The 16,223-nt window shown below is 41.0% G+C and overlaps 1 protein-coding gene across 4 annotated transcripts in view; it reads left to right on the forward strand.

Moving 5' to 3' along the window:
• Window positions 1-7,512: 7,512 nt before the first annotated feature.
• The window catches only part of RAMP3 (receptor activity modifying protein 3), a 59,374-nt gene continuing 50,663 nt past the window's right edge, over window positions 7,513-16,223 (forward strand). The window contains exon 1 of one of the 4 annotated variants that reach the window (XR_010387700.1): window positions 7,513-7,853. Coding sequence is in view for 2 of the 4 variants with exons in the window: in XM_064506649.1 (XP_064362719.1) it covers window positions 7,802-7,853 (52 nt within the window). In the remaining 2 variants the exon portion in view is untranslated. Of the gene's footprint in view, window positions 7,854-9,769; window positions 9,844-16,223 lie in introns of those variants that run through there. The other 3 variants (XM_064506649.1, XM_026123596.2, XM_026123597.2) reach the window with 3 other exon arrangements.

A 16,223-nucleotide genomic window follows, 5' to 3' on the forward strand; every position in this document is an offset into this window, starting at 1 on the left:
GCAGACTTTAAATCTTAGTTAGCTTTTGGCCTAGGGAGATTTCATGGTGCACTTCCATGTCTGGGAGGCAGTGAAGTTTTCTGAGAAATCTTGCTTCCCCTAGTACCGTAAGGTACTTTCCCCTTGTGGCTCTTTTACGCTGGGCTTTACTTCAAATATTCGTATTATTCAAGCTAACATAAAGCAGTAAATTCCACCTGAAATCATTGAGCTGCAACTAATTAATCAACCAGCTGATATACTAGAAGGAAACTGTGTGTGTACATGTGTGCTCTTGGTATAATATCTGCTGTGCCTGTCATCTGCTTGCTCATATCCTTCCTCTGATTTAGAAATCTCAGGAGACAACGGCAAAGATAGCTCACCTTTGGAATATTTTGCATCTACATCTACCAGCAAAAGAGCTGCCTATCGCAATTAATCTAAGTTATTTAAAGTATTCATGCTCATCTATATTAGCTTTTTACTTCCTTTCTGTGCAGAGATTTAATGTGTAGTAAAATTGTTATGGTGACTATTGCTATCTCCTTTTTGTTGTTTCGAATCTTGCCTAAGTTGGAAAAAGCAGTGATGATAAGAAGAGATCCTTTTCAAGACTTCACTAATGTTTCTATAATATGCAACAATGTTGAGCTACTAGAGTTAAAAACTATGGGAGATTTTTACAGCGAATCAGTTAACAAATATGAAGGGTTGGATTTCCTTTTAAAAGTAACTTTATGAAGAATAAAACCTTTCATAGGCAGTGAATATTTAAAAAGAGAATCTTCTTTCCTGTCTACTGTATTTTAAAGCAATACTTTTATTTAAGGATAGGTATTTTTTAATGTTAACTAATGCATAAATACATACTTTAGTTTCCTAAATAATAATTCCGATTTCCTTAAAATAAGGACTGAGTCTCAGTGAAGCAGAGATTAAACACAGCAGTTTCAGCAGCATATGCTGCTGTTTGATGTAGTGAAGGTAGCAAGTGCTACTAAAATAAATCCTCAATTCATTGTTTCTGCCCATTTCCTCTTCCCTTTCTGTGCTGCCTGAAGTGTTTGAAATGCATCATTTTCTTTTGCTAGATTAATTGTAACCTTGATCTATTTTACTGCACAATAGCATCAACACTTGTGCCAGCACTCTGGAGAGGCAGCAAAAGGATAGGAACAAGTAGCACGGCACTACGGGAGAGTAGAGTAGCTGCTTTTGCCAGCTTATGCCAGCTTGTGAGGTATGATAATTCAGCACACTTACCTGCTCGTAATTGCTTGTGGTCAGAAGGACCTGAGCAGATGCTAAATTCTCTTTATGTGCAGTAAACTCAGAAGCGTAACTCTTTAACTGATGCACTAGTAAATGCAAACAGCAGTTTCACTGCTGTGTGGGGAAAATAATTGTTCTCCTCCTCTATTTAAGGCGTTCAGAAAGAATCCCAAGTCTTGTCAATTGGAAAGTATGTTTCTAAAGGATGAGAAAACCCTTTGTAAATGGATATGTTCTAGATCTGTGGAAAGTTCTATGACATTGATAGAAAACAGGAGCAACGAAATGTCTCTGTGACCCTTGCTTTTCTCCCTTCCCCTTTCTCAATGGTACTGACAATCAGTGATGTGATTTTAGGCACGCTGCCAACTTATTTTTTCTGAATTTCCCATTAAGAAGCAAAAGATGTCCTATGCATCATTTCTCAATCAGGGGACAGGAATGTTATATATAATACTTATGTATAACTGGATTCATGGCATTGGTGGATCTTCTTGGATCTTATCTTGTGCTCAAGTGATGGAGACTGGAACTTTGCACAGCTGCACTGCGAAGGTCTGTGTTGGTCTAGTAAAATACGGCAAGGCAATCTTTGTCCCTGGGCTCAAGTTTTATGCCATTTGCAGCAACTACTGTGAGATGTGTTTGTGGAAAGAGGTGCGAGTTGTCTGTGCACAAACTGTTGTTGCCTTGGGGCTCTAAAGATTAAAGGATTAAAAGAGGATGATTTATTACAATATAAATATAATTATGTGAATGTAATAACTAGTTGAAGTCAGCCTTGATGAACTCATGTGTTTTTTCCATTTTATTTTATAAGGAGAACTACAATAGTCCTGTAGGAATTAGAATTGGAAAAATTTTTAAATGTTGTGTCTTGCACTCATTTTGTTTCTCCAAATAACCTTTCAGTTGCTATAGCAATATTTTACATTTTATGTAGTGCCACACTTTTAACCATACTTGTTTATGGAAGTCTCCCATTTAGGTAGTGTTCTAGGGTCTCATCTTGCTTAGTCCTAAAGCCAGTCTTTCATGCAGCTAAAAGGGATAATCAGTCCCTTTTCATGCAAATATGGTATTGGCTGAGTCATAGTCTCATGGAAGGGAGTACATGTGTGGAGTCAGAAATCCTTAAACTGGATTAGAATAACCGTTACTGCTTTCTGTCACAGGTAAGTTTGTTGTTACTGTGTGCTGTTTCACCAGTCTGTGCAGAGTCAGCTGAATTTCAAGGGTTATAAGAAGATCCTTGAATATTCATTTAGATTGCCACAAAAGTATGGATGACTCGATTCCTATGAGATTTTGTATAAATTATAGCAGCATTATTATTTGTAATATGTATATCTCTGTGTGTGCCTGTGTGTGTTTCCATCTGTCTTCTTTTACCTTTCCTTTTATTTTCCAAGCTGAGTTATTTCTCTTATTCTCAGAGACACAACCATGTATGGAGACAATCTACATAGTCCCCGTTGGCATTTCCCAAGCTTCTCAGACAGCCTGTCATGAGAGAACATAATGCATTTTCTGTGTAAAAATTCACAGTCTTTAAAACATACCTTACAGTGAAGTGTTTAAAAGACCATAAATTAATATTAGCTTTATTTGGTCTGGAAGGAATAGAGCATTGTGCATAATTTATTAATGTTTACATTAAAAATGAAGGCATGATTTGTTTCCTATGCCTGAGCCAAATTACAAAGACTTTCTTTTACACTAACGCTTCTGCCTGATGTACAAAAAGATAAATAGCAGTGTGGAACAGGAAGAAAAGATCACAATGTGTATGACAGGACTCAAGAATAATCTTAAGATGTTTCTTATGGTAAGAGAAAACCAGTTGGAAACTAGCTACACATAGTGGCTCCTACAGTTTAGCTCTGCGGTCCCTTGAAGAGATCCTTTTATAACATAGACCATAAAACAAGCCAGATCAGATAGGATAAAAGTTGGAATGAATAGCATGTTAGCCATCTATACCTGTGAAAACTTTGTGCCGTGAGTTGCATTCGCATATTACTGCTGCTAAGGAAACCAAAGCAGGAAAAAGATAAATCCTTCAATAGCTCAGTTGCAGACCAGGGTAAGAACCCTATTTCCAAGCTTCCAGTCATGTATTTTAAGCTATCCTGCCATGCTCAAGCCCCCATGTATCAGCATGCATAAAGGGCAGGCACTTTGGTGGAGGGCCCTTGATTCTGGAATTTCCCCCTTCCATTCTTCTGTTAGAAAAGCAGAGATTGTGTTTGTTGACTTTCAAGGAATGCTTCCTACCTTCATTATGTATCTTGCATGGAAGGCCTCTATTGGGAGTCCTTACTATCACTGTCAGTAGCTATTTGTGTAATTTGATTAACAACACTACTTTAAAAGAATCTTTCTTGTGTCTAGGGGACAGAATAGAATATATATAGGCATAGGGGGAAAATAAATAGAGGGCATCATCTTTCACAGCAAATAAAATCCACATGAACTACTTTAGTTCTTTATTTCATCCTGGAAGTAAATTCATTTCCATGTAATATCTATTCTACTTTCTCTTGATGTCCATCATGGCATTTCTGAAGCCATTTTTATTAGTCGTAGGTATTAGCCTTTATGGTGCATGATAGTAGCTTGATTTTTCTTTCTTCTTTTTATTTTTTTCATGAATGCACTTTTAAAATACCAGAAAACTAACAAAATATCTGAATGTTCCAATTCCTTTAAACAAAGTACACATTTTCTGCCAATGGAAAGGCTGCCAGGTAATAGTTAGATAGCTCAGCATCTTAGAAAATGAGTGCATTTTGAAATATCTACATATTGGTTAGATGCTTAACTGTCAGCATCAAGAACCCCTCTGAAATCATGGAGCAAATTCACGTGAGTCTAACTTAAAGTTTTGGAATAGTGGCATGAATATGTGTGTACTCCCCTAATCGTGTCTGTTCTTATGTGAAAATCAAGATATGTACATGAAAAATGCTTTTTTCCCTCTTTGGTTCAGGTCACGTAGGCATAAAGAGTTTTGGCTTGTGAAATTTGCCAAGCTTAACATCATTTTAGCTCTATCTGCACTCAATACCACAGCCTGGTCTTTGAAAAATGTCTTTTCAGTCATAGCAAGAAGCCATTTACTAATAATGATCATACTTTTAGCATATTTGTACGTTTTCTACACTGGGGTAAAAATACAGGAGAAAACATTTGTGTGAAATTATGCAAGCAGAACACAGAGCAGGAAATGGTTTTAATGACATGCAAGTCCCTTTTAGTTTTTTCATTTTCTGGAATAGGAAAGACATGCTCCTAGGACCACTGAGTGGGAGAATAAAGATTAACTAACTAGTTGGAAGCAAGATGACCTATTTTTAGTTTAAAAATAAAAAAAGGCAGATGAGCTGAACCTCCACCTGCTCTTCCAGACCTCATTTCAGTAAGAAATTCCATTAAAATGTGGCTTTAAAATCTTAATGTAACTTTTATGCAAGACTATTTATTGTGCTAGGAACTGCAGAAGAAAACTCCCTGGCCCGTAGTGGATTGAGGTATCGATCCGCACAGGCAAGCGGGTATTCTGTCAGGCCAGTGCTTCATGCTGCAAGGAAGTGCAAGGTTGCTTTGCATACTGTAGTGTCTTTAGCTATTTTTCTTCTGAACAGCTGTTTCTGTTGGATCAGTTTAACCTCTGGAGCATGAGATTTCATTACATTATCTCACACAACTATGAATGATCTGGTGCTTATGATAATACCTGTCCTGTCTGGCTTCACTCCATCTACCTTTTCTTGTTTCAAACTCCCTGAGAACTTGAACACTGAAGCAGCCACTTACCTGCCTGTTGCTGCCATTTTTCTAGTCAGTGGCTTTTTAGCAGATTTAAATATTGTGAAACAATGCCCCAAGTGATGTGATTGCGGCACTATCTGCAGGGTACCTGAAAATGGGTTGTTGTGTTCTCTGGAGGTTGTATTTTGGGGAATTACAACAAACTATGTTTTTGAGAATATTATTACTGCTTCTTGTCAGGGAAGAGATTTAGAGTTATACATAGTAATTAAAATTTACAGGATTTCTAATTTGAAGGTGAAATGGATTTCTGCTATTGGTATAGACACATGAAGTTGCTGAGGCAGATTTGCAAAATAAAAAGGTTCACAGCCTTTCTGAAGTAAATTTCTTAGCATTACTGCAACTGATAGAAACAGTGTTAGTGAAAGCCTTTACACCGCTCAAGTTGCCTTTTATTGATAGTTCTAATCCTATGACAATTTCGTTCATATACCTGCATATCAGAATTACTCATTTTAGTACATGTTGCTGAAAATATAGGCTATCATAGTTTGCTTGTGATTTATTATAACTTGACCATTTCTAAATTAGTGCATTTGCCTATAAATTTTAGTTGTTGTTCTACCTCGAAGGTTTTATTTGCATCTTTATTTGCATCTGCCACAGATATAAAATGGGAAGTGCTGGCTGAGTCTTGCTAGTTGAAAGCAGTAACTTGTGAATCTAAAAATCTGCCAATTTTGTATGGAATTTTTTTCTAATCTGAAACAGGTGAAGATAATGAAAATAGATTAAAAGAAAAAATGTCTGCATTATCTCCATATCCTATGTGACCAATACCTGCATAGTGTATATTGTATAATATACTGTATAATTAGCAGTATATGAAGCAATGTCTTAACACTCCTGAAGATTGATCCAAGTTCTTGGAAATACTCATCATAACATCAGATATTGCCTGTAACAGATTTTAAAAGGAAAATTGAAATGTTACTGCTAGGAAGGATGCTATAGTGAGTCTGCAGGGTCTGGAGCTTCACGCCTGTCACTGTTCTGCATTCTGTAGTCCTTTGGATAGCAGCAGCTTGCAGAGACTCCTTGCAAAGCAGACGTGCCAGCCCCTCAGTTGGAGGATGATCTCCCTGACTTACTGGTTATTTATGACCCACGGTATTTTTCCAGATTTGTTTGCAGCTAAGAGGAAGAAGTGGCACACAAATAAAGAAGGTTCGTTATAACTTACACACTTAAATGTCTGCAGAGCCATTTCAACACATTGGATTCACAACCTTCTCTGTGGTTTCTCAGGTTTTTCCATTTATTTCAGCCTAGATAACAGCATAAATTAGATGGCTGCTTTTAGTCTATGTACTGAGTACTTTGCTTTCAGATACATGTACAAAGCATAATCCTGCAGGGTGTTGAGGATACAACCTGGAACCCTCCAAAGAGTTTGAAAGTTACTCTTTCATGGCAGTGTTTAAAGTCAGTGCGAGCAACCCAATGGATGTAGAAATGTACATATGTGCTTGTGTAGGACACTAGCATTTTTTTTAAGTTTAAAGTTTGGTGGTATATCTGACCTTTAACAATGGCAGTAACTTCATGTTCTGCTGAAACACAGCTCTTGAGATTGAATGTACCTAGAAACACACTGTGGCTCCTTATTAAAGCTGAACAGTGCAAATATTCTTAGCCAAGAAAAGGCTTCGTTAGCAGCTTCTCAGTCTAGTGGTTCTTGCTGGGGATGCTAATTTCCTAGAGAGAGTGCTCCAGGAACACGGCCTTTAAATATTGATGAAAATGAGGCGCTGTACCACTCTCCCTCTGGACAGAGCCATACAGAGATGAAATGGCAACAGGAAAATACATTAAGCATTTTCTTCAAGCTCCTGGCTCCTCTGTGCTGGCATCGGTGCAGGCTTAGGTTGGCTCTCTTGCACACGTTCAGCTGTAAATACTAAGGAGGCTAACATGTTGGTGCCATGTAGCCCAAAGGGGCTGCAGACGGGACCACCTCAGTGGCCTCCAGCCCCTCATGCCTCCGCCCCCACTGCCAGGATGTTGCAGCAGGGGAGGGGAGGCTGCTCCGGCTCCCGGGGTGGGGGGCGAGTGGTCCCCACAGGGCTTCCTGCTGCTTGCTGTGGCTCTTGGAGGGCCCGGAGGCACGGAAGCGCTTGCATGCAGGCACGTGCACTCATGTGCACACTCTCATGCATACTCCCATGTGTGCACGATCACACACACACTTATATATACACTTGCATGCATGCACACATGTGCACACACAAGTACACACATGCACTCTCGACAAGCATGCACACGTGCAGGCACTGGCATGCATACATGTGCACCCATGCACGGACACCGGCACGCAAATGCCCGCGCTGGCAGGCGCATTCACACGCACCATGCATGCACAGATGCTCACAGCCACACACACACACACTCACACACACACTCACACACACAGAGCTCCCTCCCAGGCCGTTACTCTCCCGCAAGCAGCGCTGCCGCAGCCCGCCCCTGTGCGCCCCGCCCGGCCGCGGGGCCGTCCCCGGCCCCCCCGGCGCTGAGAGCACCCGCGGGCGGGGGAGCTGCGCCCCTCCGCGCCGCCCCTGCCGCCGCCGCCGCCGGGGCTGGACGCCAGGCATGAAGAGGAGCCTCCCCGGCGGGGGGGCTGAGGCGGGCCCGGGCCCTGCGCGGCTGCGGACCGGCCGCCCCATGCCGGCTCCGTCCCCTGCGGCCCCTCTCCGCCGCCCGCGCCGGGATGGAGGCGCCCTGCTGCCGCCGGCGGCAGCTCCCCGTCCTGCTGCTGTGGGGTAAGTCGGGGGGCGCCTGCCGGGGGGTCCCGGCCAGCGCGGCGAGGTGCTCCGGGACAGTGGCGGCGGCCGCCGAGGCGCCCCCGCCTGCGCCTGCCTTGCCGGGGGACAGCGGGGAGCCGCGGGGCATCCTCGGCGGAGCGAGCGCGTCCCCGGGACGGCGAGGGCTTTCTGCCGGGGCGCGCGGGGATGAGGTGGGGCGAAGGCGTGCGCTCCCCTGCGCGGATCGTCTGTTTGGGGGGTGGGGAGGATTTTTTCCGGGGGTCCCTTGCGGTAGCCATCGCGGGCAGTCGGCGGCAGCGCGGCGAGGGAGGGAGGGAGGGAGGGAGGGAGGGAGGGAGGGAGGCGGGCGGCTGCCCCGCGGCGGAGCCCGCCCGAGCCGCGCTCCGGCCGCGCCGCGCTGGGGCCGGGCGCCGCCGGGAGGCGGCTGCGGTGCAGGGCGCTGGCCGCCCCGGGCTCTGCCGCGGCGCTGTGCCGTGGAGATGGTCCCGAGGAGCCGCGTGGGGAGCGACACATCGCGCTGCGCACCGCGAACGGCGACTGGGGCCGGCAGCCGGGCAAGGCGCAGCATCAGCGGCGCGAGCGGCTGCTTGATCGCTGGTCCCGCATCCCACAGGCAGATACTCCCAGGAGATGAGTCCAGAAATGCTGTGCAGTGCTTTGACACCCTACCCCCGCCCCCCAAAGATAAACGATCTGACAAATTTTTAATGTTATTTAGCTGTTAGATCCCCAATCTGATTCTGGGAAGGCAGGTTTGATCTTTCAGAAGGAGGATGGTTTTCTGCTGCAAATGAAGGACTGACTCCAGTTAGGATGTGTTCTGTTAGAAACAGCCAGTTGTAAAAGTGCAAATATCATTCAGAGCTTTCACTCATTTAATTTAGGATTAGCTCTGCTGTTAGAAATACTTCATTTTTCTCTTGTTAGGTAGCTGCTTTAGGATTCCCAGATTTAATATGTTGTAGTCAGGTTTAAAGTTGCTGGGAGAAGTCTGTTACGATCTTCTTCACTCTGCGTTAACCCCAAAGATGTGTGTTAATTCCCTGTGACTCACAGATAAGGGAGAAGATCAGGCCTCGCACCTTTAGAAGGGTTATCTGAGGACTCTATAACTTTGTTTGCTAACTTTGTACCCCTTCCAAAGTACAAAGTTGGCAAACACTGGACATCTTTGTACGAAAAGACCTAGAAATAAATGGATAGTTGTTTTTGACAGGGTGCAGTAGCATTGCCTTGATTTGATCTGTAAAAAGAATGACATCAAATGCTTAAATTTTCTGATTCTCGGCGGCTCAAGGATTGCTAAAATCTTACTTTGATCACTCAAGTTTTCTGTTACTTTCTATCCGAAAAGGAGTAAAAAGTGGCCAACACCTGTCTCGATACTTGAGGATTTATTTCTTTAGCGTTGAATTTAGGGAAACAAGCAGTCATTTTTTTGACTGTGGATTAAGACGTTACTGTGACTTTTACAGTACAAACCTGATGATTACTGAAGATTTTTCTTCAGAGAATGAGTGAAGTGAGGAGTAATGTCTGTTGTAGCTCAGAAAGCTAGGAAACATTTTTCACCAGAGAGACACTAACCAATAAATCAATTGTGTTAGACATTTCTGCCTGTGTTAGTTGCTTTCCTGTCATAATGTTGTAGAAGAACTGGTTTTGAGGGTATCTGTTAACTGATAATACATTAAGCTTGATCTAAGTTTGAAAGGGTAGATGCACTCAAGAACAAAATGAAGTTAGACTAATTTCCTGGTAGAAAAGCCATTTAAGAGTTGTGAAAGTTTTATGATGTGAAACTGAGGTTTATAATAAGGAATGCTTTAAGTGCCAGAAAACTAAAATTGTTCTTTCTCAAGTAATATAAACGTGCTTTTATGTCAGTTATTCCTGAAGGATTTTCACCTGAATTGATCATGTTTTCCTCCACATTTCCTAATGGCTTCTGTTGATTAACCAGAGACCCATGAATGCTGTCATTAAGGTAAAAATCTTGCCATGATTCCTCAGTGTTAGCTCTTATTGATTTTGGTAGGAGTTCTGTCTGTGTAGGGACTGAGGCCTTATTTCTCTAAACTCAAAACTACTGCTTTCTGCATATCTTTCTGTGTAAAGCTCTTAAAACATTATCACTATGCAGAACCATCTGCTGACTGTTATCACTCTTTAGCCAAGATGGCAAAGCAGGCAGTGTGTTTGCTCCCTGGAAGCTCAGTAATTACAGAAGAAGTTGGATTTGCTGTGATGTGTGTGTGTGGGGAAGCTATGAACTGAGGCAGCTGGTACATAGAGAGATAATCTATACTGATTCCCCTATGAAGTGCTGATAGCATCCCAAATGGAGTGAGATGCAGAGCTGGAAACTTGAGCTCTCAGGTGAAATCATCATACTTTGTTTAGCAGAGTCTTAGGTGCTTAGAAGGTATCTACTTACTATAGGATTTAATCACCTCAGAAACAATGATATATACATCATAATACTTTGAGATTTGGCTATTCTCTTTTTATGTATGGAAACGGAGGCATGGAGAAGCTTCAGGGCTTGACCATGACATTTAACAGAACAAGTAGTCAAGTAGTTTTTCTACACAAGTGGTTGCTGTTATGACATCCTTGTCCAAACATTTGCTCCATCATCCTTTAGATAATGTCTGCATTTCAATGGTACTATTTGTACGTAAACTGAAAGATGCCATCAGATTAAAGCTGCATCCTTTTTTTTTTTTAAATTCTGGAGGAGTCTTTGTCCATATCTATATCTGTACACACACGCACACACACACACACTGCACTATAGAAAGAGACAGAGATTGCATGATACTTACCATCTTGAACAGTTTTCCCATATAGATTTGATAAATTTTATATGGTTGTTCACATTTCATAATCCTGTTTTACAGAGGACATGAAGCTTAGCATCTTGGCCAGAGTTTAAAAACCAAGCAGTTGCAAAACTGGGAATAGAACCTGGCTCCAGGTTCCATTCTTAGCTCCTTTTTAATGAGCCTATCTCATCCTGCAAACCATCATGAAAAAAATGCATACTAATATCTGAAATCTGCAAGATCTCGAGTTACCCTTGTGTGGAGCAGAGTGTCCATAACTCCGGGGACATTTGGACTCTAAGGAGAAAAAACAAATGAGCAAACAATTTTATTAGGTTAAAGTTTGAAAACCAAATCAAGGATTTTTCTATTATTTTGTTATTGAATCTACCACGCCGTTCTGCAGCTGCAAAGGGTGGAAAGAAGAAAAGGAAAACCAGTGTGGGAGTGCTGAATGTAATAGACCTGGGCGTGTGTGCATGTAAAACAAATAAACCTTTGCAAGGCAGAACATCTGATTTTGAAACAGACCAGACAGTCTTAGAGAAAACACTACTCTACCAAAGCAATGCTTTATTTTCTAAAGACACACATGATTTTAGATGCCAGATGAATGGGAAGATATTCAGCAGACCCCATCAACATCATGATTTCTGAAGCAAAGCAACAAGTGTAAATGCAACCTCTACTTCCAACTCGTTGTTGGATCCAGACAAGCTTCCCACCATCGTTCACCTTTTCTGTTTCTCTTGATTCCTTTTTTTGTCAACCTTTCGTTGAAGTCTGCACAGACAGCAGGCGACAGATTCATGCTATGTGCACTTGACAGGATAAGCAGCAGTATTTTCTGTTCAAGCTAATTATCTGAAATGACCACAAATAGACAGTAGGTGGTAGCACAGAGTATCAAATGCCCATCTCAAGCTAGCATGGCCCAGAAGTCAGGAAGGATGACATTCACAGCTTTTGAAGTTAACTCCAGATTGAAGATAGGACAAAAGTGAGCTTTCCGATCCTGATTTGACTATACTGGTGCAACTTCATTAAATTCAGTGGAGTCACTCCTGATTTACACCAATGTAAGTGAGATCCAATCCTGCAAACATTTAGGCAGTAAATGCTTGCTATTAAATCAGTGAGATTTCCTTGCCTAAATAGTAGTTAGGATTCTAAACCCTTCGAGGTCTTAGGTTTAAGCTTCTAGGTTTGTTTTAGCTAAATGTGGAAGACAAACCATCAGAGGCTGTGAATTGAAGATACATGTCGATAAGACAGGTAGTGCTGTAGGTACAGATGTACACAAACCACAGCATTTTAAGAAGCAGCTCTTGAGTATGACTGGCTTAGCTCAAGGGAACTGTGGGAGGTTTTGCCGATTAAGCTGTATTTAAACATTGCAGCACCAGAGGTTTTTGTATGATTAGTTATTTCAGTTTCCCCCACCTCTACTGATAACAGAGATGATTCATGGCTTGGATTAGAGGCAAACAAATCAAATTTCTGTGTCTTCTACCAAGGAAAGAAATGCAGTGAGGGGGTCATTTACCAAACACCATTTGCTAGCATCTGTGTCTTTGCTATTGAAATTAGTTCTTGAGAGAGAAGTATGAAGCAAGTAAATTGTGTTCCCGGTTAGGCTTGTAAACAGATTAATTTTCACCAAAATAATGAAGTCTGTTTTAATTTGCACCTTTTTATTTTAGCAAAAGCTGTTGCATGAACCATCTTACTTCAGAATAGAAGTATCTGTCTTTACAGTTTATAAAAACAACCTGCATGTTTTTCCAGAATAAGAGTCTCTTCACAAACAGGCTTGCATTGTGATAAACCGGAAAACACAAATGAAAAATTGACATTATTTTAATGTGACTGTATATGTAGAGCAACATAAAAGGCTGCATGAATAATTTTTGATTCATTTGGGAGGAAGGGCCAGAGCAAGTAAGGATGTGTGGATATGAGGAAAGAATTGAGTAGAAAAGCGGAGTCAGACAAAACTTTCTTCCTCAGAACTTTTTGGGCTTGATCTCCACTAATATATTGACTTCCTTGAAACAATCCTGAAGAGAGGAGACTGCTTTATTCCTCTTTAAAGGCATTAAAAGAAAGGGTGATGGTGCTGTTAGAAATGGTCTGAAGGCTAGAGAGGGTCCCAGCCTTCCTCTTGAGAACAGCTTGACATGACCAACCGTATTTGCTTCAACAAGGGGCATGTCTGAATAACAGCTAAATTTAGCCCTGGAATATTGAATTTTATCTGCGGGAAGCCAACAGCCAGATTTATGGCCTTTTACAGACAGAATTTCACTTGCTCCACCTATGCTCCAAGCCAGCAAGACTCTGATCTGAAGATAATATGATAGGCCCTGCTGAGGCTGTAGCACAGCACTGTACTGACAAAAGCACATCTTGTTCGCATCTAACCAGATGAAGCTGAGTAAGCAAAAGGCTATGCAGAAACACCGCACCCTACAATAAAGCATGTCTTATTACTTTCACACCCTAATAAATGTGACTAATTTGCCCTTATTTTGGAGAGCATCATCTGGAGAAAAATTCTTCAGGCAGTGTGAGAGGAAATAGTGTAATTGACATTGGCCAGTAATGACTGTCACTTCTCTTGGGAATTCAGAGTTTTTTTTCCAAATGTTGAAAGTGACCAATTTCTTTTGCATTCTTTTGTGTGCAGATGGATTGATGTTAAAGATTCTAATCTTTAGAAAATATTCTTGCATTTTTGTTGTTTCAGATATATACTCTAGATTTGGGAGGTACAGGATGTGCTGTTCTCGGTCTGTATTGCCTTTGTGCCTTCAGTATGAAGGAAAAGTGAGTTCACAACCATAGGATATTCTGAACAGGCTGGGAGATACTTTGACAGAAATATGATCTAACAGAAGTCATTTAAGTGTTCATTAGGAGGACACAAAGTCCAAGTTTCTTTCAAGACTTAAGCTCTTGGACTTGAGCTTTAGAGTACTGGGACAGAAGAGACCTAAAAAAGTTGAAACATTGGCTTTCGGCTGTAATCCTCTCTTTTGCTCACCCTCTGTATCTCTGCATCTGTGTGCTAGAGAGTATCTTAAAGGTTGTGAGGAAGACATCCTCCTGATCTGGCAGAAGGAGGCCACACAGATGCTTGTGGTCAGTCTGATTATCTGAAGCGATTCAGCTGTCTCTGGAGTACCAGGACATGTTCTGCAATTTTGGAGAGAACGGGGCCATTTGCTCAAGGGGTATCTCAACCTTGGTATCAGGTTGCTGCTGCCCATTAGTCACATAGACCTGTGGAATAAATTTTCTCTTCACTTTTGTTTTTGGTGAGTCAGTGGAGGTTTTACACGGTCCTTTCCCACTGCTAGAGTGTGTCAGCTATTGCAATTTTACTCCTAATAGATCTCTACAAGCTCAAGTGAAACATGAATGAGTAATTTGTTTTGGCTTTCAGTTGGGGGAGACTGAAAGCTGAGGTTTGCACAGTGTCATTGACTGTCATACAATATGTATGGAATCTCCCCTATTACTATTTTATTTTTAGAAAGGCAAATCGATATATGCTTATACTATATGATAAATACATGCCTTGCAATAATAGCTCAGATTTAGGACTTACTGTGTCATATTGAAAACTTTGAAATCTCCTTCCTTACTCTTGGTCAGTAGATTTAGACTAGATTAGTGTTCAGAAAAGCCAGCCTTCATTATTAATTTTGCTGCTGGACACATTTCCAGGGGTGTGTTTTGTACAGTGTGGAAAGTGTTCTGCCGTAAAATACATAGCTATACACAATGAAGTAGGGCTAGTATTGCTGGAATAACCATGGACCCAATTTTTCTTCAACTAGCTCTAGTGCAAACCAGAACCACCAAGAGAGTCAGAGCAAATGTGAAGGAAAGGTCAAAGGAGAATGAAACTCCTCAAAATATTTGTATTTGTATGTCTTTCTGCATTTTAAGATTTTGGAAAGAAATATTAATATTAATGTTTTTTTCTTGCATTTAATTAATTTTTTTAAGAACAGCAAAAAAAAAAAAAAAAAAAAAAGTCCCCATATGTAGTAATGTTACATTTTCAAGCCTGGGATTTTCAGCAGGATTTAATTAAAGTAGGTTCCAACTCTATCTTTGTCTTGCCTTTCTTGTGAGGCAGAGTGGAACAGGGAGAATATGTATTGTAACACCATAAGAATGTCTGATCCTTTAGAGGTCTGCTGAAGATTTTGGCTGTTGTAAGCTGAGTATGCTTAGATATATTTGGGTTTTCTTTCCTACCCAGCTACTTCATACTTTATCATATTTTATCATGTAGCAATTACAAAGACCTTACCAAAGAAATGAAAGATGTTGGCAGAAACAATCCAAAATAAACACCTGCTGAGGGAAGTGGGGGATTCTTCATCGCTTGCAGTCCTGAAATCTATACTGGAAATACTTACAGATAATATGCTGTCATATGAGTGGAAGTTATTGGCTTGGTACAGAAATTATTAGTAGACATTCTTTACCTTGTGCTACTGAAGAGGTCAATCTAGATGATCCTAAGGATTCCTTCTGACCTTGGAAAATATCTTTCCATAGGATTTTAAAATAAAGCTAGTTTTAATTTTGTGAGGAAAAGAATGATTGACACAACTTCTCCACAATGACAGAAATCCTCATTCTTCCCTACTCCCCTTTCTACAGCTTTCTTACATGACGCAAAAATCCTGAAGAAGATTTTCCTTGAACTTCAGGAAAACAAAGTTCAGTCCAATATGAGAACCAGCTGTGGAGAATTTCAGCTGAAGAAGAATGTTTTTGAGACAGTTAAAGCAGGCAGATTTAGATAAACTGTTTTGCAATGTCAGTGATTGTGTTTGTGCTAAACAAACCCTTATGTTTTATAGATCAATAGAGAATAACTAATATGTGTCAGATTATGTTTCCAATTCCATTTTAATTGTTTTCTGGGCTGAAAGATCTAAATACACAAGTAAGTTACTGGACGGTATATGGAATGCTCTTTTCTTTAAGCAACAGGGAGTTAAAGCACATCACCTATGCCTTGGGACATCAGTAAACAGTTATGGAAAGGCTATAACAATGTGAGGAGGTTGGTTTTGTGTGAAACTAAGCAGTCAGCTCCGATGTCGCTAATTTGTATCCCAGTTACAAAACAGAAGTCCTAGCTGAGGAGACAGTCACACAATAATACAGTTAGCTCTGGTGCTTTTTTTGAATAACAAGACATAACTTTTTTGTAGCTGGCTTTATGCAGATGTTTATTTGCATAACCCCTGAAAGGAGTTTTTGCTTTATTTTCAAATTATTGAAGAAGTTTTTATAGGGTGAAAGTTTGAGAAAAAGCATGTGTTAAGATGGTCTGGATAGTGAATACAATAAGGTTGTTGTGCAGCAGAGAACTTTGGACTAAGTATCAATCATCATGGAGCACAAAAATGTGTAGATTTCAAGATCCTAGAGACCTGCTGTTCCGGGCTTAGCATGTTCACTGTTTTAATGTGATTCCACAAATAGCGATATGTGATTTCTTGTGCAC

This window comes from Dromaius novaehollandiae, chromosome 2, assembly GCF_036370855.1.
Source record: "Dromaius novaehollandiae isolate bDroNov1 chromosome 2, bDroNov1.hap1, whole genome shotgun sequence".
NCBI lineage: Eukaryota > Metazoa > Chordata > Aves > Casuariiformes > Dromaiidae > Dromaius > Dromaius novaehollandiae.